At 41.0% G+C, this 26,002-nt stretch overlaps 1 protein-coding gene and 2 long non-coding RNA genes across 12 annotated transcripts in view; 2 read left to right on the top strand and 1 right to left on the bottom strand.

Annotated features, from left to right (window-relative positions):
* LOC120457256 (ras GTPase-activating protein raskol) overlaps positions 1-26,002 on the bottom strand; it is a 41,678-nt gene that overhangs the window by 4,790 nt on the left and 10,886 nt on the right. For 2 of the 8 annotated variants that reach the window (XM_039644659.1, XM_039644660.2), the window contains exons 3-6: positions 25,363-25,555; positions 10,779-10,850; positions 202-322; positions 3-130 (exon numbers count right to left, since the gene is read on the bottom strand). In XM_039644659.1, the coding sequence (XP_039500593.1) occupies positions 3-130; positions 202-322; positions 10,779-10,850; positions 25,363-25,555 (514 nt within the window). Of the gene's footprint in view, positions 1-2; positions 131-201; positions 323-6,041; positions 8,729-10,778; positions 10,851-11,796; positions 12,336-25,362; positions 25,556-26,002 lie in introns of those variants that run through there. The other 6 variants (XM_039644661.1, XM_039644662.2, XM_039644654.2 and 3 more) reach the window with 4 other exon arrangements.
* LOC120457257 lies at positions 1,525-20,339 on the top strand. Of its 3 annotated transcripts, none has more exons than XR_005616922.1 (4): positions 1,525-2,098; positions 16,408-16,801; positions 19,879-19,973; positions 20,164-20,339. It is a non-coding gene; the product is annotated as an uncharacterized LOC120457257 (long non-coding RNA). The 3 variants fall into 3 exon arrangements; XR_005616921.1 differs by having other exon boundaries at positions 16,382-16,801; XR_005616923.1 differs by lacking the exon at positions 16,408-16,801.
* Positions 2,466-3,430, top strand: LOC120457258. Its single transcript, XR_005616924.1, has 3 exons — positions 2,466-2,711; positions 2,772-2,834; positions 2,905-3,430. It is a non-coding gene; the product is annotated as an uncharacterized LOC120457258 (long non-coding RNA).

Here is a 26,002-nt window from a genome sequence, read left to right as displayed (position 1 = left end):
ACCTATGGTGGACATGACGGCGTGACTGGACAGCAGACTCTCGTGCGAGCGGGAGCCCCTCAGTCCGCCGGATCCGCGCTTGGTCCGCTCCAGCTTGGTCACCGACTTGGTCCGCTTGAGGGGATTGGATCTGTTGCAAGGAAAAACGATAGCATATGATTAGTTTTGTAATCTTAAACGCACACTACGTCAGCGACTTACTTTTTGGAAAAGAAGTTGGTGAAACGCGAGGTGGCATTGTGCTCCGTCTGGTGCTGTTTGCTGCCCAAAATGGGCGTGGTGGGCGCTGATCCACGGCGACACGCCTTCTCATAGGACGTATCTGCAAAGAAGGAAGCGAAGGATATGGGCATTAGAAGGGATTATCTCACAAGTGCCAACTCGAATTTCTCATCTCGAGCACATTTCATTGACCTTCTTTCTTTCAGGTGATTCACATTCACATTCAGATTCAGTCAGATTCATATTGAGCTCGGCAAGTATTTTAATCCCCAAATGATGAATTCCCATCCCATCTCACACAACTTCACCCGCACATTCCTCTGGAATCCCGTCCCGCATAACAAAAACGGCCACCACACTTTGGCATGAATCGGTTGTAGAACGTTTTTTTTCATTTTTTTTTTCATTTTTGGAAGACTTGAAACTGGTTTTCGCCTGTCGAACAAAAGAAAAGGAGCAGCTGCTGCTGAAATACATTTTTATCCCAGCTCCGGAGAGCCATCAACATCGCCGCATCACCTGCCGCAAAAAAATAACAACAGCCGGAGCAGCCCGAAGACATGGAAACTGAGGCAAGGAGGCAAACTCTGTGGCAGCAACAGCAGCAGCAACAGCAGCGGAAGGGGCAGGTAGGTATGATTCATCAGTCATGTGCCTCATTACCGTGGCAAGATGCTAAGCGAGTACACTCAGCACAGAACTCAGAAAATAGAACCAAATGACACGAACCAGATGATCCGAATTCAGGTTATCAGACCTGTTTTCTAAGTATTCCTCATTGTACCTATAAACCACGACACATTTACTTTATTATCCTCTTCGATAATTTAGTTTGGAATAACAGGAATAGCAACTTATTTTATTTTTGTATTTATTTATCCATTTAAAATCAACATTAAACAGGATATTCACGGTAATAAGTTCATTACCATATATGTCAGATGAAGAGAACAAGACTAAAAGTATCTTTTTGAATATTCCACATTTAAACCCATAAATTCTATAATTTCTATTCTCTATTTAAAGTGTTGCTAATATACTAAATTAATCGAGGAAAATAGAGAGAACTGCGCTTGTAAATCGTGTTTTCCGCAGTGCAACAGTAGCTGAAGCTGAGCTCAGAATCCGGGAAGCAGAAACCAGTTTCCACGAGGGCATCTCGTCTTCTCCTCCTCACAAAGCCGCCCTCACAGCCAAGAAGAAAATGAAGAACGAGCCCAAAAACAAAGCGACCTTGTCGAAGGCAGGCCACCTACAAAGTTAGCCATGAAAAATAGGGGGGAATATATCGTGTGTTGGTGAGTTGGGAGGAACGGAGGTGGAACCCATGGACGTGGTGCCATATCCCATCATTCTGACTCATCGGGGGAGAGCAAACATCATTTCTTTATCTGATGGCATGCAAAAGAGGCATCGGGAAAACAAAAACGGGCAGTTCCATGTTTTATGGGCTACTCTCCGCCCATCAGTTTCGTTTGGTGTCCAAGAGGGCTGCCTTCCGCATTTCCAGGTTGATTCATTTCAATGGCCATCACCAGCACCAGCACCACCACCACCACCACCACCACGACCACCAGATGCAAACAGCACGATTTGTCATTCATTCAAAAAGTACAACAAACCAACCAAGAAGATGGGGCAGAGCAAATTGTGTCATGTTTGGCATTCAGAGACACATAACTTCTATTATTAATACAAAATGGAAAATAGCGAGCACAGAAAATTATGAAATATTCCTATATAAGATCAAAACTCGTTGATGAGCAACTGTATCATCAGTATCATCATCTTAATCTCACCGCCTGGCGTGCAAAGCAAACAGCCACAGCGAAAAAAGCATCAAATTCAAAGCGATAAACCATAAATGAATAAAAAGGTGAGTCGAAAACGGCGCATTTATACCAATTTTGTAGTCGGTGGGTGTTCCACGCCCCCAGATTAATGCCAAATCTAGAATAGGCACGCAAATCTGGCTAGCACAAAACAAAAATAATAAAAAAGGTTAGCAAAGAACACGCACTCCGTGAAGAAATGTGTTTTTTAATTAAAGGAAACTAGGATAGGTTGCTATCTCAGCACTTTCAAATTAATCTATACTCTGCATAAACATGATTTTTTCTCCTCACAAACTTTCCATACCAATCTAGGGCAACTTGGCTTATCAAATTTCTGTAGAAACAAGCTGCAATTACTCGAACATTTCTGCTTCATAAAGAAAGTAATTATTGTACTTCCTAAGCATTTCAATGGGTTTGAACTGCCGTTTCAATGATGACCCGCCCATTAATCCCATTTATAACTAATGTAGCCCAGAGTTCAAGAACTGATTAAGTCGCTGTCTCTCTATTGGAAGATACAACCGAGATTGTCTGTTTCTACATTTCTACAGTTCCACAAAATCCAATGAAACCCAATGATGGCAAACGCCATTTCGGGCAATAAAGGTGGGCCAATCGCATATATAGTGCGATGAAGTCAGCGGAGATCAGGTCTAGTATATTACACCAAATCCCCGGAGAGTGTGTAATAATTTGGTAATTTTTGGCCAGATGACCGGACCTCCGAGACAGCGGGTTCATGATCGTGATGATGCTGATGCTGAAATGCTTATGGTGACTACTCATTTACGAATATTGCTCATCGCTTGAGTCACTGCATCAAATCCAAGTTCTTTGTTTTTAGATTTCGGGGTCTTGAGACAGCGATGCAATTAAAACGGATTAAAACGGATCGTTGGGAAGGGGAGGGGGTTGGGGGCAAAAGAGAGAGGTTCGCTTTCACTGGCCAGCGAGCGAAATGGTGATCGATCGAACTGGATCGGATATGTGTATCTTGGGCCCCTTGGGCAGATGCTAACTGTGCGATAAGGTCAGCGCTCAATTATCGACGCGTTAAGTAAACCAAAGCCAAAGCACCGTGTGGAAAGTGGAAAATGCGTACAGTGATCACTCACTATCTCACGATCCGTCAGTGGAGCGCAGTGATAAATGGAACTAGCTAAACCAACCAACCAACCAACGATCGTGGCAGATAAATGGCCACAGTATCTTTATCTCCACTTTGCTTTGTTTCGCTTCTCTACTCTTCTTGTCGTATTTCTCGAAAATGTCAACAGTTCTCGGCTGAGTGATATGTGATATACGATCTATGGGACCATGGAGTCGCAGTCTTTTTTTTTTTTTTTTTAGCGATAAGGGGTCGATCAATAATGAAGCAACTTCATATTTGAGCAGCGCACGCTCTTCAAATCATAAATATATGTATATTCCTTTCAGACTTGTCTATTTTCATTTCATTTCCATCGTCGCTGCCGCTTTATCGACGAAAAATGGAAACCGCCTTGGGTTAAGTCGTTAGTTACGAAAGCGTTTGCGCCTTATCACATTACAAATAAAATGCAACTGAACTGCAACTACAACTACTACAACTACAGCAACTACACTGAGCGAATGCAGCGGCAAACAACAGCAAACACTATCTCCATGTTTGCTGACCACTTGAAACGGACTGTGCGGCACTTGAACGAGATGCACATGTGTGTTTCGAAACTCTATTTTTGGGAAATGTACATACAAAGTTTACATTTGAATATGAACTCGCATTTCGTAGCATTACAAATTTGGTTCTTCTGAGAAATAATAGACATTTGTATAGCCAAGAAGCGTAACTCTATTAACAGAATCAGCAAAAAGTCAGTTAATATGCCCTCGCATGTAACAAAAAATTCGTAAGGCATTAAAAATTACAACACAATTTGGATGTCGTAAATTGTTTGGCACACAATCATTGAAGATGATTTAACATAATTGCAAGTATTTCATCCACAATTTGTTTGCTCATTTTCTCGAACTATCCTCAAATTGACACCAATTATTTGCAGTGCATCAGCGAAAAATGGCAGCAACAATTTGAGTTTTAAAATAAAGCGGTTCGTTTGTTTGGCATTCTCATTCTCGCATCTCTCTCACTCGCTCTCTCGCTATCTCTCTTCTGGCTTCCAAAACGAAAAAAAAAAAAAAAAAAAAAAACTGGTTTCTTGTGCGGGTGTGTGTGAATCATAATAAAATAGCAACAGTCCAGAAAAAAAGCAACGAAATTGAAATTGTAGCCAGAGAGAATGGAAGGGCAGCAGAGGAAGAGGAGCGCAGGGGAGGGGGAGTGGAAAATAAAAACAAGCAAACAGAAACGACGCCGCACAGTGGGACCACGATTTAAATGATCACAAATCGAATTGGTCACACTTCTGCGGCGGCGTTAATGCGAATCGATCGGGCATTTAACGGTATCCTCTCTCTTTCGAACTCATTGAAATGCAATGGGCTTCCTGGCGGCGTTCCAAGTATAGAAAACTGATTCCGATTCAATGGCCAGCGCAGCGGGAATAATTCAAGAAGTCGTCACTAGTTGGAAAATACACCAATGGCGTTCCTGGAATACCAAATCAGAATGCAAGAGGCCAGGATAGAGATACTTTATTTATGTACACACTCCAATCACTTTCGAATCGGTTTATCTCGGGGTTCAGTTCAGAAACTACACCGCAAGAAAGCCAAATCACAAGTTAACAAGTGGGTCAGAATTAAATAAATATCGAACAAAAATCATATAATTAATATAGAATGTCATTCAGCGTAGTCTAATATTTGTTCTGCAACTTGATATCATTCAATATTCTTCATTTGCTGTGCACTGCTGTGAAGCCCATGGTGCGACGCTTCACTGCCCTCCAGGGCCATCAAATTGAGCTACAATTGAGCCACACAATTGGGCTACGTTCCAAAGGAATACATACACTTGGGCGCACATAAATATATATAGTATATATATATATATGTATTATGTACATGGTGGCGTTGATTGGGGGAGGAGGGAGGGTTCACCTCCGATCGTGTGTAAATAAAGTAGCTGGCAGGCTTGATGATGATGGCAAACGTCGCAAAAGAAACGCACAGGAAGGCTTAATAAGAGCCGCCCGAAAGTGTGAAGAACACATGAAGAAAAGAGAAGGGGGCAGTAACAGTGGCAGTGGCACAGCTGCGGTCATAATAATAGCCCTTGAAACATCTGCCCATAAAATTAAAGGTACCCACAATAAAAGTTGTAATTCACAAGCATAACATAGTGTTGTGGAGTTTTTATATTAGCCATTATCACCCCTAATAGACACTTTGTTATATGGTTTGTACTTGAGTTAATAGATCTGGATCATGGGGCAATATTTACTGGATAGTACTGGACAGTAATAGCAAACATGCTAAAAGGAAGTTTTATCACTATCAAAAAATATAACTATATTATACCAATAACAAGTATTTCTTATAGAAAACAATATTATTTTCTACTTGAGATCTTCTAAGAGAGATCTATTAGATCTAGAACCGATTGATTTTAATGAGCAAATTGGAAACACATTAAAGGGTTTCGTTTTTGATACCCAGAAGTGATCTTGTTAGTGGGAAACAAGAATTGTAAATGAGTTCCTGATACCTTTGTCGTAGATTTCTGTTTCTCATTTCTTCGGATAAAGATAGCTATCGTTGACCTATAACTTTGGCCCGTACTGTGATCGAGGGGCGCGGGTTATGTCTTATCTTATCGTGACCCTGCGCAGATAGGGGAATACCAAATGCGATCGCCGTTGCTCGATACAAACGGAGTTTGCTCGATCGGATCGAAATGAAATGAAATGGTATATGGGATCGCAAGGGGTTGTTTTTCGGTTGTTTGCCACAGGAAATACTTATGCCTGCCCATTGAGCAGACACACAAAGAATTCGGTACTTTTTTTTCTCTTTTTTGGTGGGGGGAAATCGACCTACCAGAATGATGTCCCGCATCGTCCTCCGCCGTTGTCGTTGTCTCATGCTCTGTGGTCACAGAGAGATCCGCTCCAGTTGCGGATGCGGATGCGGATGCCATGTGTATGGCCAGATCCCTGATCTTGAAACGTTCGCAGATCAGTTTCTCGCACTGATCCGCCTGGAAATAGCAGTTGAGCTCGTCCAGACTCAAGGGACACACATCGTAGGGCTGATAGAAGTGTTTGCCCCAACTGCCATTGTTGCTGGAATTGTCGCCAGCACAGCTGGTGGACAATGCTCCCTGCATGACGCCCTGATGGACTCCGAGTCCTCCGTTGGATCCACTGCCCGAACCCAGAAGGCCAGCCTGATTTGGTTTGAGCAGCGAATTGCTGCGTGCCACTTTGGTGGAGTGGGCACGTCGGATGAAGCTCAGCGATTTCTTGGGCGGCGAACAGATCGTCGAGGTATTTGGGGGCGTGGCCGCGGCGATATCCGTTGTCAGTTTGGGTGTGGACTTGAGTAGAAAGAGGTTCTTCGGTGGGAAACTGTGCGTGAGTATCGAGGTGGCCGAACAGCTGTTCTGCAGCTTGTAGGGCGATGAGCCTGCTATTTGACTGGCCGTACTGCCGCCGAACAGCTGACGCTGTTTCTCCTGCAGCTTTTCCCGCTTTTCCCGCTTTTCCTGCTTCTCCTGATACTTTTCCCGCTTCTTCTCCAGTTCATCCAGTGCGGCTGCCTCGCGTAAAACAACTGAAGGCGATAGATTTTGCGGCAGGGTCTTCGATTTTGCACGAAGTGTAATCAGTGTCGTCGTCGTTGTTGTTGTTGTTGCTGTAGTGGTAGTATTACTGGTATTACCATTACTGTTACCATTATTATTATTGGGCGTCGTGTTTGTGGCCAAACCGCGCTCCACCGACGGCAGCGGTACGGCCAGTATATTGGTTCGCGATCGCGATTTCATTAGCTTTATGGGCGTCGAGGTGTTCGTCTGCATGCGACTTATCTCTGAATCATCATCGTAGTCGTTCGACTCATGGGCGGCGGATAATGCCTGCTGTTTGGGCGGCGGGGGCGTGGCCAGGACAATGTCGTTCTCCTCATTGAAATGAGTCCTGGGCGCAGCCGTATTTGGTATATTCTGGCTGTTTGGCATGATGGGCATCGTTGGCATGGTACTACCACCACCATTACTATTACTACCCAACGAGGACTGTTCGTTATCGCTGCCATTCAAACTGATGACGTTCAGTACGATGCCATATCGTTTCAGTTTCGATGGGGATGCGGTGGTGGTGGCATTGTTATTGCCGGTGGGCAGGGACTTGAGCAGCTGTTCGCGATGACGCGCCTCCGTGGAGTTCTCCTCATCCTCATCGGTGTCGGAGTACTGGGCCGTATTCTCGCTGCCACTGATGCTCCAATTGAAGCCGCAAGGTGGCGACATTTTCGTTGGGGTTTTCCGCTCGAATAGTGCACTAACCTTGGCCACGCCGCTTTTCACCGAACTCGATTTGCGCAGACTATAGCTTTTCGATGATTTCGTTTCGGAATTCGTTAGTGAATTACTATTGCTACTTAGGCTGGTATTGCTCGAGGACTTTTGTACCAGATGATCTGTGGACGTATCCTTTTGGGTCTCCTCTTCGTCTTCTATTACCAGTGGTACATAGAATGTGGAGCGTCGTCTTTGGGATTTTTCCTCGGGCGTCGCTATTATTGGGCTTTCACTGTTTCCTGTGTCTACTGTATTTCCCACTGCTGCTGTTGTTGTGCTGCTGGCGGCCTGCAACATTTTGTTATTTTTCGCTCAGTGTAGTTTCGAGAGCATGGCACACACACACGTTTGCAGAGTGAGAGAGAGCGATAAAGAGATAGGGAGAGGGAGCACACGCAGGTATATTTTGTATTTGTGTTTGTTGACGCTGCTGCTGCTGCGGCTGCTGCTGCTTCTTCTTCTTCTAGTACTTCTACTTCTTTCTCTTTTTCGCTGATGCTTCTGTTTTTACTTCTTGAATTTTATTTACTTCCCCTCTCGCTTCGTCTTTAAGTTATTTTTGTTGCTGTTGTGTGCTGTTGTTGCAGTGTGCGTTTGTCGCTTGGCTTACAAAAATTATGCGCTCAACTGCATTTCCGCGTTTTTTCTCTTTCTTCACGCTTTGTTTTTGCTGTTACTTTATCGCCTTTTCGCACCACATTGTCGCTTGGTTAAGTTTTTCTTTATTTATCTTTATTTTTTGTACTACTCTTGATTTCTTTTTGTTGTTGGTTGGTTAATTTTGGTATTCAGTTGCAGCATACACACACACACACGCACGCACAGACACAACCGCAGCGCAGAGAGTCTGCACTAATACACACGCACACGCATCTTTTTTCTCCTTCGTGTGCAGGAATGCGTTTTTAGGTTGTTGTTGTTGTTGTTGTTGGAATTAAGGGATAAAACACTTTAACAAAAACAGCACTAGCTTTAACAATTATTAAAAAAAAATATATGTGTAGCTCAGCAAACAAGGCAAAGGAGGTAATATTTATGCAGCGCAGGACATAATAAAATGCAATAACATAGTTAAAACCGACGCACGCGACAGCGAAACTAAAAACAACAATAATAATAAACGGGGCGATTTAAACAAACGCCGGCGCCGCTCCGTTCCGTTCCGTCCACTCCACCCGAACTCAAAAATCGATCTGATCTAGCGATGTACAAAACATTTGCGCAGCGCGCACCGATGTTTGCTGCGGCGCGATACTTTTCGGCTTTTGTGTCGCTCGCTATCGATTAATCGATTTTCAAGCCATGATCGTGATCTACGTGCGGAGTCATCCCTTTTCACAATTTTGCTCTAATTAAACGCCTAGTTCTTAGTGTTAAATGTCAATATACAACGTTTTTCACACAGCGGCTGATCGCGAATGCGAAAAGGCAAAAAACAGCAGCCGACGATCGTCAGTCGGCAGCGCTGCCCATCGAGGGCTGCACATGCGCAGGGCTACAACAACGCCACAGCAGCGGTGAAAATGATAGCTACTGCAGCAATAAACAAAATTTTGCAATATAACACAATTTCAATTAAAATGTGTTCTCAATTTAATATATAAAATAAACCAGGTTTATACATGTTCAGCAATATATAAAATATATATTTATATATATTAAAATAAAAACATAGCAAATTTTCATGAATTCCCATTAGTTACTAATTAAGCTATTATTTTTATGACACGACATATATGTATGTACCATCTACGCTTTGGAGCACACTAAGTAATCCTATTTTCCTACCTCAACTGTGGCCGTATGTGTGTGAGTGTGTGTTAGGCGCTAGTTGGGCAGTCGGGCAAGGCATAATACAAATTAGGGGAACACCAACCGAGCACCACCCTCCCCCCGCAACAACCCACTCGTAGCAGCCGTCGTAACGCTTGGTTCGGTCTTTGCCTCTATTTTATTTTATTATTGTGTTTTTTTTTTCTTTCCGTTTTTGTTCACTGCGGAAGTGCGTGACTATGGGGTTTTATGTGACACGTTCACCTCCTTCGCCGCAACGAAAAACGGAAGACTTGTTTACGAGCGGCTCGAAAGTAACCATTTTCATGCGCATTTCCATGGGCATTACATTAGCATAGGGGCACAATGAACTGTGTGAGAGAGGGAGTTTACTGCTTTACTTTTCAACTTTCAACCCCTGGCCAAGCGATCGTTATATAAGCCACGTCCTGCCTCTTGAAATTCCGTTACCCTTATAGGGATTGGAATTCCCCTAAATTCATTAACTACTTCTTATTCGGGGAGTTATGCAAATAGAGAACGGGTAATCCATGAAGTACTGCATACTTTTTGGGTTGTGTAGAATACCTGCGCCATGTCAAGTAGAAACGTGCGTGTAGAATTCGGAACATTACAGTAGAATCTACGAAGTAGATCATCTTAAAACGCCGCGATTTATGCAGGCAGTTTAATTTTATAAAGAAAATTGTGCAAAATATATATATTTTTTTTTTCATTAATGATGTACTAGCCTTCTTTAAGCTACCGAAAGCAAACCAATTTAAACCAAAACCTTAGACTTTTAACAATACAACCAGTTTGTTTACAAAAACTTAAAGGTGCTAATAGTTAACTCAATTTCATGGTATGTATAAATATTTATGAAACGTTTTAAAACTGGTTGCTTTTAAGTGGCACATAATTATCAACTTTTAAGTGGTTTTAGAATACTCAATTTTGCAAGACATGAAAGTAAAATTGTTTGCAATTGCAGTTTGCATTCTTTTTCGTTAATATAATGGAATTCCGGAAATAGAAGCACATAATTTGAGGGTTATGTGCTTCCCATATTATCTACAAGTTTTGAGAACCCCCAGGCGTCAGAATGCATAGAGTTAAGTGTCGCCCATGAAGTGATAATGTCCAGCAATTGCTGATAAGTTCGGAGCAGATCGGATTGCGCTGAGCCGGCAAAAGTATTTGCATTTGTGGGTTTCTAGGTCTCTATCCGGCTGTCCAGTGCAAAAGCGTTCTAAGCGCCACATGGAAATCGAGGGGGGAATCAGAAGCAGAAGTAGACACAGAAACAGAAACAATGTCACGACATTGAGATACGGATAATGCATGAGTAAGTTGTTGCCATAGTCACTCACTCAGTCACTCACCCACACACTCACTCACTAAGTCAGTCAGTCATTCACTCAATCATTCATCACACTGAAAGGGAATCAATCGAACAATCGGGCACTTTGTGTTGTTACCTTCGTTCAGCGATGTATCGTTTAGCGCCGTATCGAAATGTATGCGAGGCAGTGTCTTCGACTTGTACTCACCTGTAAAAGTATAGGAAAAAAAAGAAAAAAAGAGGTTTAAATGGATTAGTTGTGTTAAATGCAAATGCCAGAGACGTCTTAATACTAGATGTTTTGTTTTGTTTTGCAAAAACGCGACCCATTTACATGGCCTGACCTTTGAGCTGGTGCTGTAAAATTCACTTCAATTAATGCAAAATATGAAATACAGCGAGATACAATTGCCACGAGTAGACATCGCAAATGGTCGCAAGTGATGACAATGTGGGGCACGCTCGTAAATTGAGCAATTGTTGTAGGTGACCCAGGAGTTTGTGCTCACTGTCTGTTTCTCTGGGATCTCTGGTCTTTAAAGACCCCCTGGGTTCCCAGAGCAAGGCGTCATTATGGTGATTATGAGTGTGCCGTTGACACTTTTTTTCCCAACCAAACACTGCATTATTATCTACTTTGCGCGGGTCATCGGTCGTAACTGTGCAACTGTAAATTATGCCGCCACACAATTGACTTCAAAGCGAAATGGCCGAACTGACGAACTGATGAACTGCCCAACTGATGAACTGCCCAACCAATCCACTGATTATTGTGAATTCTCATTCTCATTCTCGATGATGTCACATCCGTCTTCCGTCCATCCATACAGTTATTCATTCATCCCATTGGGCAGTTATGTGATGACAGATAAAATAAAACTCTCTGGGGCTTCTCCGATATGAATATACAGCTGAATCATTTAGTTTTCTGACTCAAGAGTTTTCTTTACGCATTTAAAGCTCTACTTTAACTATATCCTCGCTCAAACATATACAAATACTTTAGTCAGGGGTCAAGAAGTATGCAATGCAATATTTAATATACGGAAATTCAAGGAATTCCAACTTAGGGCCAACTTTACACACACATATTTAACTTATCCTTAAAGATTTTACGTTATTTGCTTCCCAGCACTAGTGATAGTATTACTTACTCCTGCCCGTGGCCTCCAGAGTGGATGCACCCGATGCCGTGCCGGCAATCCGCTCCTGCTCGCCGCCCTTCATCAGCTGCAGCGCCTGGAGTATCTCCACATCGGTGTTCATCGTCCCGTGAATGGGCGGAGTGGGTGCATCATCCCGTTCGCCCCTCAAACAGGAGGCCAATCCCCGACCCCTGGGCATTGTGCTCCTCCGCATAGCCGAAGTTGGTGGCTGCTGCTGTTGCTGCTGCTGCTGCTGCTGATGATCCATGGTTCGCGTTGCTGGATTTGGTGTGGAGTGCTGCGAGTTCTGCGATTGCTGCGTGTTCTGGGAATTCTGGGGGGCAGTACGCGGCATGGAGTGCATCTTCCTCTGCTGCGGAGTCGTCGAGTTGGCCGTCTGCATTTGCACCTCGTCGCTAATTGCTCGCAAAGCACCGCAATTCATTTTAATTTGGTTAGCTGCTTTACTATTTGGTATCCTTGCTAAAGTTGCCTTTGCAGATTTTTGGTTTCCGTTGCCGTCGTAGTTTTCTTAATTTTATTATGTATATATTATTTTTTTTTTTAGTTTTTAGTGCTTAACCTTGACATGGTTTCCTGTGCGACAAAGGGGCAGGGTATAAATTTCAGATCACAACACTCGCGAGGGATGAAACACACTGGCCTGGCTTGGTTAATTGCATTGAAAGGAGTTTCGTTTAAAGGAGTTTCGAATTTTAAGAATTTAGTTTCTATTTCAATTAAGCGAACACCATTCGCACGCTAGCGTAAAAAATCCATTAAATTTAAAGGTTTTAAAGGTTTTCTTTTCACATAAATGCAGCACATATATGATCACTGATCTCGGACATCCATCCCCACTTTTTTCGGCTAACACACAGGGCTGTTTTCCGTTTTTCCTTTTGGCCCAAACCATCTGACATCGACTTGGCTTAACTTGGCTCGGTTTCGCTTGCCTGCGTCGGCAATTAAGATTTATGGTCATGGCGTGTTGGCCCCTGTAAGCGCACCCCTACCGGTTTCTACCGCCCTCTAAAGCGAGGAAATAATATTAATAATAATAATCTAAAGGCTCCTACGACTGCCACTTTTTTCGGGCCTCCAAATGTTGTTCAGCTAATTTTTCCAAGTGGCTTTCCGTTCTTTTGCACACGCGCGACTGCGCAACAAAGGAAAACATATAAATAATATTGCACACACACACACACACACATACATGCATGTGTGTGTCTTAGCCTTCAGTGTTTTGGCTTAAATTTTCCTTTTAACTTGTTCAATTTTACGCTCGTTGGCTTTCGGTGTTGCAGTATTGGTACGAAACGGAATCGAAATGTTTGTTTATGTGTGAGCAGCTGTGGGTGCTTTTTTTTCAGTGGGTGGGGGTTTTCCACATCTGATCGAGAGAGAGACAGAGAGAGAGAGAGAGAGAACTAGAGAAATCCGCAGAAGAGAGACTATAAGTTATGCAGCCCACACAAGATTGTTATTACAAAGTCTGCAACTCATATGAAACTATTAATATAAGTGTACACCACTCTGTTCTAATTCCTGTTTAAATAATATAGTTACAAATCACATTTATCTGGCAGATAGCTCGACTTTGAAGCGAGAGTTTTCCTCTTTTCCTCTTAATTAAGGCGCCAATCGATAAATGCAGGCCAATTAAAGCGCCAGCACACATAATGTATGCAATCAGCCCAAGGCGTTAAAAATCTGTAATGATTGAGGAGCTTCGGCTTTCTCTAGTTCGCCTTTTGCATTTTCCCCATTTGAAAATGCCACAAAGTAAAAAGAAAAAACGAAAGAGAAAAACCAAAAATGGGGTTTTGTTTGAACGGCGGTGTGAATTCTAGGCCTCAATTTTGTGGTTTGCTGATTTCCATTACTGGATTTTCCTCTTGCGTGCGTTTCGCGTTTTTATTTTCGTTTTATTTTCTTTTTAGTTTTATTGTTATTAAAATAATTTTTCCATAACTGCTTTCAGTTGCTGCTGCGTGGCCGAAAAGAAAACTGCCTGCTAACCATCGTATTTTTCTAGTTGAAATTTTTTGTGTGCGTGCTCTGGTGATAAACATAAATTTCGCCACAGAAACTTGACTATTTTTTTTCATTACTTTCTCCAACGGTAGCGACACAGACACGCAGCAGCTGTTCTCTAGCTGCCTCTCTTTTCTCTGCTACACTGCCAGAAATGTGGTGTTCGTTTGGGCAGCCAGCTAAGTACAACTTGATAGTTGATACTAGTTGATAGTGTAGAGTTGAGATACTACTACTCAGAACCTAAAATACACTTTCTCTTTAATTTACGACCTCGAGTCAATGGATTTTCTGCGAGTGCAGGCTTGTATCTCTGCTTACTCGAGCGAGTCGCCCACGTTGGCACCTGTGCGTCCAGAACGGGCAGACAGACTCTCTTTTGTCCACCTTCCTTCCACCTTGCACCTTCCATTTAAGCGGAAGTGCAAGCCAATGGCCAGAAGTGCTCAGAATTCGATATGCCATATATGGCATACTATACACATACTATACTATACTATAGTATACTGCACAATATGGTCACATGAGTCGCACTCCCACTCCGCTTCCCTTTTTTCATTCCGCCGGCGACTGATGATGTTTTTATATGGGAAAAAGAGAAAAACTCCAAACAAAAGCGGCAACTGCAACGGATGCGCCATATAAAGGCAGCATGCAACGCTTCAAGCTGAAAGCTCTTTTTTCTCCATGTGATTCCCTGCTTTTTTTTTGCTTTTTGCTTTTTCTTTTTTTTCATTTCTTTTTCTGTATTTTTTTTTTTGTGTGTTTTTTTTGCTGATTAATGCAGCCGGCGTTGGCGTCACAATGTGTTTGCTTTATTTACGTTGTTTGGGGTTTTCTTTTTTACTTTTTCGATATTTTTTATTTATTGTTTTTGAGGGCGTAGCGGGCCCGCATAATGAATAATTTGGCAGAGATGCATTTTTGCACGTCGATGACGATGGAAACAACAACAGCAACAGCAATAAAATCTCAAACATCAGCCAACAACGTCAATCCAATCATAGACTTTGCCCAGACTCAACGCAACTGATTATATATGCAGCAATGCAAGTATCTCTCGAAAAGTGCATGCATATGTACATATATTACTATACATCATGGCTCGAAGAGGGCGGGGGGGTTGGTGGGGCAGGAGGGCCAGGTGATAAGCCACAAAAGGTAAAGTCTCGGCTGTCGAGGTGTAAAGAACAAAACCCAGATCCAGCGGAAGATGAATGATCCCCAGCCAAGGGTACATCATCCATTTCCTACACACCAAATCCCGAGAAATCAGATTAAAACTTTTACCTTTCATAGACAGCATTCCAAGTGCCACATGAATAATCTATTATAATATAGTTTAGTTTAAATGGCATTTAAATACACACTTCCTAACTTTTAGAGTTCATTTATGTTGCAAAACATTTTTATGGCTGGTGAAGAGAAACACCCATTCTTGAGAATTCGCTGCCGATTCTCTTTGTTCATTTATACTTATTTTTTTCTATTTTTTTTTTTTTTTGGGCAGATAATGGTTCCGTTCCGGAGAAGTTGAAAACCGCCTGGAAGCAAGGTCCCACACAATTGCGAGTGGCAGTCATAGCCAAAGCTAAAGCTCATTAGGTTTACGGCTAATATATATTATAATGAGTATCGCCTTATAATAGGCACTCTGGTGTGGCTGCCCTCGTCGCGGGGACGTGGGAAACTTTCCATCTATTCATCTTTTGTCGCATAGAACACCATGGCGACGATGATCGCCAAAGTCAACGGCTGTTGTTGAATGCCATCAGAGCGAAACCGGTGTTTCGATCGCACTTGGGTTATGCAAGCGAAACAGGCCCTCTTATTTTGCTTAGTGTATTCATACGGCTTCTAACATATTAAGATCTTTTATAGATACGATCGTATTTAAATCGATTTCAAAATGTTTCAGCTATCAGTATATGCTATCTATATAACCAGGAGACTTTAACACATTTAAAAAAGTAATTAGTAATCCTAACTCTTAGATAATATATGCTAGTATCTGTCATGTATCTTATTCCCAAATAATAAAGTTGTTGCACTGCAAACTACTGCATAAAAAGGTGTAGTATCAGCAATGCCTATAAAAGCTTTTGCATCTTTCTAAATCACTTGCAAACAGAAGTACACTGTGTGAAATTTTAGATAGCTGTCTTTCCGAGTGGCGGGTTCATGGATCGTGGACAATGGACTGGGGACTGGGGACTGGGGACCGGGTAGCCATACAACTTGTGTATTGGAATTGAATGAAAAAAGGGCCGTGGGCTCCGTGTGCACCGGTCCCCAGGTCATTTCCCTCTGCGCAAATCAGTCAGTTGAGAGATCAGCATCAGACAGAAGTACACAAGTACAGGGTACAGTAACTAAAGTGACTACAACATCGGCACAGAAAGTATAAAAAAATACATAAAATAAGGCAAAAGGCAGAGATCTTAGATTTCTATTATGGCATTTCTTTCATCTTCTTTTTTTTCGTTTGATTTTTTTTTTTTTTTATTCGCATCCATGTAGTGGCCCGTTCGTCTTCATCAACATTTTCATTTTCCAGGTTCTTTTTTTTTCTGCCATTTTCAGTTTAGCCATTTGGCGGGGCAAACGGCGAATTGAAGTCGCGGCGTAATTGACGTTATAGTGATGAGATGAGATCAAAATGGACCACAATGATTGCGGCGATAATTGCGACACAGACAGACAGACAGACAGACAGACAAATATTCTTTTGGAGCCACGCACCGAGGAATGATAAATGATAAATGAAATGTGCCAGGGAAAAGATGCAGCAGCAGATACAGATACAAGCTACAAGATACCCAGAGTTCGGATACGCGGAAAAATCAACTGGCGATGAAGACAATGGAGAAAGGGGGAGGCGGAAAAACCACTTCTGAATGAAAAGTGCTGCGGAAAAGTGTTAATGTTCCAGGAAAATGCCCATAAGGTTCGCCTGACAAGCTGCTGCTCAACATTTGTATGTACAATCTAATTTCTTCAAGAAAATCGTACAACTTTATAAAACTGATGATGTAGATAGGTTAGCATGTTTTCCATATGATACCATCCACAATTTGCATAATTTGCACATAAAGTATTCAAATGAACTGCACCCAAAATGGCAAAGAAGTGAAAACATGTCTTCAAAGTATTAAACTGCAAATATGGCTTAATAAAAGGGGTTTCTAGTAATTCCATCACTTATGGCAAAGCTTCGCCATAAAAACAAGTTCCCAGAATAACGCTGAGAAGCAAGTGCTTGTACATCTGTTTTTGGCGCAGTGTATAGAGTAATCCACCCATTTTTTTTCAGGTGATTTCCAGAGGGGTGGGCGGTTTTGTGTGAGTTTGTGATTCATTGAGAACAATGGCAATCTAATGATGATGATGATTATTGCAAACAACAACTAGGTAAACTCTTCTGACCAGGTCAGAGGGTTGAAGAGGGGGGAGGGGTGAAGGGCGGGGGTCGTGGTCGTTGATCCACAGTCAAATTAAATTACCAACCAACCACAACGAAGTAACAACAACGAAAAAGTGAAATTGTTGTTGCTCTCTCGTCCGGTTGTCATTGAAGGCACGTTTTCGTATTTTCGACGGATATTCGCGGTTTCTTATTTGAAGTGATCAGATAAATAAAGTGGACTGCGGACGGGGAATGGAGGGGGGGTACGTACTACGTATCTCAATCCCAATAAAGGGAGTTCATGTTAGAGGTATAATACGTGAGCGGGAATGATTTTCATCGCAGATCCGAGCAGCGAGAAATTCAGCAAATATCGTGGGAGCATCTAACTTCGATGAAAGAGTTCTTCCAACTTCCCAAAATGAACTCAATCGAAGCTCTAGCATATCAGTACTATGATTTACTTTAGTATCAGAGTAAATGAAACAACTGCCTTTGCATATTGATCACGCTGATATTATCGCAAAGGGAAATTGTGTTAGTTTCTGGTAATTTGAGCGCAATTAGTAGCTGCAAATGAGCTCATAAAAGAGAGCTTCCCAGATCCCAGCGATTATCTGTGCACTTGCTAATCTACTGTTGTACACTTCCCCCAAATGACTGGGGAGCCAAAGAACTATGGAACTATAGAACTATAGAACGATAGAACTATGTAGCTATAGAACCATAGAACTATAGAACTATAGAACTATAGAACTTAAACACCGTTAGAAGCCGTCATCATCAGCATGCGACGGCTGTTTGAGCCACTTTCCTTTCACAACACAACTGGGAAATGGTGTTCTATGGCGGAGACAACGCAATTTTCACACGATGAACTTAAGGCGTAGTAGCCCCTACTTTAGCCCCCCTTTTCCCCTCTCCCCTCCAAATCTAAGGCCCCCCCTCGACTCAGCCGATATATTCGTGTCAACATGTGTTGTTTTGTTGCATATTATGTAAATTATTTGCGGGGCAAAAAGAAATGAAAGAGCAGCAAGCTCATTGTCTTAGTGCAGAGAGAAATATTCCTAAGGTTTCTAAATAATATTCTGTATATTATATTTAATGTAGGTAAATAATGTAAGTAATGTAAAGAATACATTTTTATAATATTACGTTTGAATAGCAGTATGTACATGATGCATACTTGAAGTTTGTTTATTCAAATGCTATACTATTGAGAAGTTCTTGAGTTCCTGAGTTCCTTTTCGCACAGTGTCTATCTTGCCTCTCTTTCTGAGCCCCAATTGCGGCCTCTTTCGTGGACTAAGTAGCACCCAATGGGCCATCTCCAGCAGACGGGCCACAACATTGTTGACCATGTTGAAATACATCAAGCAATTTTAACCGTTTTAATGCTTTTTTCGCCCTGCAGTGCGAGCGAGACAAAAACAGAGGTGCGAGCGAGACAGAAAGATAGAGAGGGAAAGAGAGGGGTAGTATAGACCAGGAACTTATGGAGCTCATATAATTTCTGGCCATTTCTGCTGCCATTTTATTACCAGAACTGTGTGAACTTGTTGCTCGCGCTTTTCCTTTTCATGCCTGTAGTTTTGTTTAGTTGTTCGTGCGATTATTTTTCCAATTTCTTCTCTTGTTTTTTTTTCCCTGCGAGACTTGCTAAATTTAGAGTAGCGTAGAGAGAGCTTAGGAAAATGAAAACTTGGGTGTATTTTTGGAAATGATTTCAAACGCATCTCAAGGTGCGAAATAAACAAATTTCTCGCCCGATGTAAACAAATCAAGCGTACCGAAAAATTTCGGTTCTGCTCGTCAAAATATAAACAAAATCAGCGGGATCGTTTCGATCGTGTTTACATGTGTGGCCACAGTAACAACAAATATTGGGAACTGATTCGGAAAATACGAAAATTTGCATCGAGAAAAGGCATACATATGTATGTATCAATATGACGCGTTGTCTTCGTAATGTGTTTAAACAATTTGAATTACAATTTACTGATTTATGTAAGGAAAATCTTAATCATTGTTATATCGACAATCAGCCAAGAAAATGAAGGGTTTTCTTATGACCTTAGTTTCGGTCTGCAAATGAAGCCGCATGATCCATCATCATCTGCTTTATCACTCATCCAGCACAACGATTAGGTTGCTGCCGCCACTTGATTATACAATCGAGTTAATTTGATGTTTCGCTGGCAGCAATTGCCACCATATCCATACACCATGCAACACACACCATACACCATACACCATACACCATACACCATACACCAACTATACCAAATACATATATATATACACTATAAATCCCATATAGATCGGGGCGTGTCCCGGGCCACAGAAAAGCGGATGATTGTACATCCCATACGTTTGTGCATTAGCCAGTGCGGCGATGACGACATCTCTCAAATGTGTGGCAATCCGCGGACGGATAGACAAGTGGAAGATACAGATACAAAGACAGCTACAGCTACAGCTACAGATACAGATACATTTACAAACAACTCGGCTACGGATACGCAAAATGCCGACAGACAGATAGATTTATGACATATATGAATTACTAACTGTGCCGCTTCGCTAATTGTTGTTATTGCTACTCTGTGCCACAGTTATGACTCGAATTATTCAATTTTCAGCAGCGCCCCGAAATCAACAGAAACTTCAAAGCAACGGAAATGCAAAAACACTCATGTGAAGGAAGGAAAAGAAGGGAAAACTTCAAGCAATCAAATCGGTAATACCCTTTTCGTATCAAAAAAGAAGTAACTTCAATCAGTAAAATAAATGAAATAATAGTAACAGATATATAATTAATAAGTACAATTACTTCTGTAACATTCAATGATTTGTTATATTGCTTTTAAGTCTTTTGAACATCATTCAGAGAACACTTTGTGATATAAATGTGATTTGTGTACTTGCAGCGCATCGGGCAGATCATCGTGGCCGAAAGCAAGTGCAATTGGCCAAAACCAGCGCCACAACCAGATAAAAACTGAAAAAACAATTTCCAAGCGTTCGCCGCCCGTTGCAATGCATTTTAATTTGACTTTAACTATTTGCGCATATAATTAACAGCAGCAGTTAGTACACATAGAACAAATAGTTTGATGTTTTAATGCAAAAATGTTTAGTAGTGAAAATATCGTTTAATTTATATGAAAATATTTGATAAATGTATATTTATGCATTTTATTTATTTATATTAGTTGAAAAAATAAATCTGTTTCATGTCTATGTTTTATGGTGGCAATAATCAACAAATGCTTTTTAACTTCAATGAAGATTTTAAAATATTATCTTTGTAGTTTTCAACGAACTTTTTCTCTTGGTGTATCGCTGCAACAAAAAACACCAACTGCGTGTTTCTTTTTTCATTTTGAGTGGAAGGGGATCGCATTGTCTGGCAATTTCGCCCGCAACAATGAGATATATAGCCATTAATACATATATATGCATCTATATACATATATCTCGTTGGATAGGCTCGACAACTACAACTGCCAACAGCACCTTGTTCGCAATAATAACTCAAAAAAAAGCTCTCCAATGTGACATGTGCCAGCCCCCTGCCATTCAGCCCCCCTCGAAAACGCCGCCCCTCCTCCAGCCATTCAGGCAATGCAAATATGAAGCTTTGTTTCCAACAACTCCGCTGAAATGGGCGGGGGGAGGGGGGGAAAGGCGGCGGGAAACTGGGAGAAAAAGCGAGGAGGAAACCGCGAGGAAGTGGAAGATCAGCTGACAACAAAGCATCAGCAAAGAGAAGGGCAAGCAAAAACAAAACAAAATAGTCGAAACAAAAACAAGAAACAAGAAAAAAAAAAAGCACAAAGATCTCAAACAATTACACACAATTCCCTTGTTGCAGTGCCAAACAAAAGATGATGGCCACAAATTTGATCGACTGCTGAGAAAACCTATGGCCAAAACACTTTGTTGCCAACAAAAGGGACTTCCTAGGGGGCCAAACGCTGGTTTCCCCACAAACTTAACTACTTACCATCAAAATATGGTTACGAAAGCAACTATGCAATACCTTCACCAATTCCCAAAGCATCACAATATCTTTGGGTTCTTCAGCTTGCATTCGTTACTTTTAAAAACAGAGTTAAAATATCTATAATTTTTAGTGCGATTTCACCAAATCAGTTTACATTTTCGACACTTTCAACTTTTTTCAGCTCAGTTTCAATCTGCTCCATTTAAGGCTGCCAATAAAAGCGTATTTGACAAGCTGTTGACCTCAGTTTATTAATTTAGCGAATATCTATCTATGAATATATATCTATGAATATCTATCTATGAATATCCATCTATGAATATCTATTCATTCATTTTCATTCACAGAGTAGTCAAAATTCATAGAAGAAAACATGGCCACTGGGCTAGATGAATGCAAATTTAGAAGTGAAGTGCTATTTTCGTATGATATTCAGCAAGTGCAGTTGCTATCAACAATTGTTGATGTTGCAGTTGCTGCTGCAGTTTGTTGCAGTTGTTCTTGGCTCTGAATAATATACTATAGTGTAGTATAGTATACTCCACATGCAGTGCGTTCAAGTAGATGCATGTATAAATAAAATGTGGGTCATGTGCATCAAATTATTTAATTGGTGTCAATTGGCGTTGGATTTTTCTTTTCGCTTTTCGCTCGCTCGGCCGCTTTTCTTTTATTTTCATTGCATTTCGTTTCGATTTCCGTTAAGCCGTTTAACTTGATGATGTTGTTGTTGTTGTTGTTGTTGTTGTTATTGTTGCTGCGCTTACAGCTGAAATTGCAGTTGCATTTCGTGTTGCTGTTGCAGTTCCAGTTGCAGTTGTGTCAATAAGCCGGGCTTAACACTTTTGTGTGATTTGCATGGGCCTCGAAATTTTGATAGAGCGCAAGTACACAGAGGGAAATCTTCAAGACATTACACTCAATTTGAATTAAAAAGGAAATATGCTTTCAAATTATGATATAACTACACTCTTAATTTTTGGTTAGGTATCAAAGCCAGTTTAAACTAATATATTTACACCAAACATCTAACTATTAAATTTGTTATTTTTAATTAAATGTGTAATTTTCTGCTAGCTTATTGCATTTTAAAAGAGTTTCTTAGTTTGGTTGGCAATTGATAGTAGTTGATACACAGTTTCTATTCAGAACTAGCATTTTAGCTGCCAGCTATTGCCCTGTAATTTCTCTCAGTGCTCAAAGTAGAAGCAACAAATTTGAACCTGCCTATAATGTGTGTCAACGGCTTCTGATTGCAGCAATAACAACAATAATAACTGACAACACCAACCAGTATTTACAACAAATAACAAACAAGACGGCCAGAAGCTCCCTTATTACCCCCCCTAACCTACCACCCACCCCCCACCCACCAAGCAAATGGAAATGGGCACCCCACTTCCCCTCCCTTGTTGCCATGTTCCAAATACTTCGATGGCAAAGCGAAAACAAAAAGACGGCTAATCCGGATACGATTATGGCCGTAAACGGTTTACAGTAACCAAAAAATATAAAGTAACACAACAACAACAACAACAAAAACAACAACGTGACTTTCCGGTGTCCCTTAAAACGGTGTCAAGCGCTCATTTCCCTAATTTAGTTTACATTTTTTCCTCTTTTTTCTCATTTCTTATTTCCTTTCTTTTTGCCTCAATTTGGTGTCTTTTTCTTGCTCACCCAAATACAAAACACCCAAAAAAAAACAGAAAAAAAAAACAGAAACATTGAAAACCGCCCATGGAACGCAAGTCGAATGATAAAATGTGAAACTTTTGGTAATAATAAATAAATAAACATTTTAAGATCTCATTTAAATATCCTAAAAAAAAAAATTACATAAAATATTTAATTTGCATAACATTTTAAATAAAACAAAACCAATGCTATGCAAATTAATTGAATCGAAGAACGCATTTTAAGTGCGTATTTTTTTACTGTGCAGTTTAATGCCTTTTTTATATCAGAACCATATGATTTAAACCATAAACCATAACCATAAATATTTAAATCCCATAAATAACCATAAGTCAGTGTCAAAGTAAAAACTTTGTAATAGTTTTGATCTTGAAAATATGAGAAATGCTTTCTGTGCCTGACTGCTTATTTTGCTCAATTTATATGGCCAAGACGACGATGATGGGCCATGTCAGAATGCGGGGGCGGGGGCGTGGTTGGTTTCTTGGGCGAAGGGCGGGATGGGGGATTTGCACTCGCAGGTTTGCCTTTGTAGTTGCCCAGTATCTTTTTTTTTGTTTTGTATATATTTTTTCGTACGATTTTCACATTCTGTTTGTTTTTGTTTGCATTTATTTTTAGAACATTTTCGAATTCGCAACGCACACGCACGCAAATACAAGCACGGCCCGCATAGTTTAGCCATGTTTTCAGCCATTTTCCATGCTAGCTACTCATACGATATTCACTTGGGCCAAAAAAAAAAAAACAAAAAACATTCAAAAATATTAAACGATTAAACGCATAACTTTGTATGAAACGAATGTTAAACGCGTCTTTGTTGTTGTTGTTTAGCGGAACCAAGCCAGGCCAGTAATTTTGCACTGTTAACTGTTGGCCAAGTAATAACAATGACAACAATAACATTAGCACCAAAAACAACGAACCGAACGGAGCGATCTCAACCGCCTGCGCCGGAAGCTTAAAGTCGACTGAATGCCGCTCAGCCATTCACGGCCATAGCAACAAGATGAGGCAACATTCCCGAATGTTGCGGAAATGTTTAGCCGGCAACATGTTGCCGAAACGGTTAACAGAGTATCTTAACAGCACACTGTTACTGCTACTGTTAACCGTTTTTCCTCGAAGTTTTACGAGATTTTTACGAATTACGTTCGTATTTTAAAGGATTATTTAAAAAAGAAATACATTTTATTAAAAATAACTTTTTACACTCAAGGTGCATTGTAGAAGGGGCTTACATTTTTCATTACAAGCGGAGAAAGAAAGGGAGAACATGCGAGTGCTTGGGAGAAATTCAGAATGAAACCTAAAAAACAAACAACTTTTATCTATAAAAAGATTCTGCTGTAGTGCGGATATTTCGAAATAAAGTACCAATATTAATAACACCAAAAAACATTTATTTATACAAGTTTTTCTTCCAAATGTATGTTTGTATAAAGTTAATGGATATTAATTTAATGAACAATGTACGCGGAAACATGTGATCAGCATGGCGATCAGGCATTGCAACGTTATCAAGAGATAACTTAGTGTGTACATCCATTGAAACGACTGCATTTTGCATGGCTGGTATTGAAATGTATCCGTTCTTAAAGAGCGACACATCTTATAGATAAGCGCACACGCAGGCGAGCAATAGAACCGAAACGATCTCGCCATCGACGGAAGTGTCGGCTGCACGGACGGCACCTTCCACATGGGCCCAAAACCCAAACCGCCCAACCCTCCCACTGCAGCCACCCCAAACCGCCTCCCGTTCGGCATCGCCATCGCCATAGCCATCGCCATTGTGCCGAATGCTCCGGCATGCGTGACGATAGAAACAAATTTCCTGACTACTCACACACACCACACACAGAATGCATTGAAAAAACGCCAAGACACGGATACACACACCTCTAGATACGATCGAAAAGTGTTACGGACCCACGGCAAAACATGAACAGCAACAAAAAAATACAAAAAAAACACAAAATAAAACTGCAATTACTGATGAGCACTGATGAGCCCGCTTGCCGGTCAAATGCAATTAAAGCGCCGCTTGACCACACCAACAAAATCAAATCCACCTGACGCGAAGCCATATGTATGTATGTATCTATGTGATTGCATAACACTCGAATAGGGTGATATGCCAATATCACTTCCTTCCGACTGAAATGCTATTGTTTGTAATGATCATTGGCAATTAGTTCTTAAATTTTAGGTTCCTTGTTCAAGTTATTTATATTCATAAAAGAAGTTATTCGTGGAGAGATATTCTTGTATTCCACGTTCAGTATTGTAGCAAATACTCCAAAGTTCTTCTTACTCTGAATACTTTAAAGGTAGCCCAAAAGTATGGTGGCATTGTAAATAGCTTTTGCAAAACAACACCTTCAAAAACACCTTCTGTAACACTAAGTTTCTCACTTACCTAGTTCACTGTAGAGCGTCGTGTTCAGCACGATGTCGTTGATGCCACTCATGCCGCTGCTCCCGCCCACACACGAATCTGAATCCTCGTTCTCCTCGGCCAACGTCGGCGGTCCATCCCACAGAGCCTTCGCAGGACGACGAACTCGGTCCAGTCGCACCCTTGGAATGTCCTCGTAGCAAGTATCGCCTCGCTGAAGATCAAAGTTAGGCGTTTATAAAAGTATTTCAAATATGCCAAATATGCGACATTTTACAGTTTCCGTTTTAAATGCTTTTACTTAGATTATGCTTTAAAGATACGATTTTCCTATTGAATGTAGCAAAATCCGAGTTAAGTTAAAAGCTTAGTTATAATTAGTATTTTACTAGGATAGGGATATTAGCTTTTAGATATTTAAATTTCCATTTCATTTCGAGATCTCAACATAGATCTAAGCTTTCATATATTACAATTACATTCTTCTTTTACCAATGACGTAAAAAACGGAAACAGTAACGTGTCTTTTCGATTATGGTGGGCGGTTTTCCAGTTCCGCATCGGATTGCACTACCCACCTCCGTTTTGGGCGTGGCCGGGAATATCTACAGGTTAGTAGAACGATAGTAGTAGTAGAAGTAGTAGCGGTTTGTTTACATCC

The sequence above is a fragment of the Drosophila santomea genome, chromosome X (genome assembly GCF_016746245.2).
Source record: "Drosophila santomea strain STO CAGO 1482 chromosome X, Prin_Dsan_1.1, whole genome shotgun sequence".
NCBI lineage: Eukaryota > Metazoa > Arthropoda > Insecta > Diptera > Drosophilidae > Drosophila > Drosophila santomea.
This window is presented reverse-complemented; position numbering and strand designations above follow the sequence as displayed.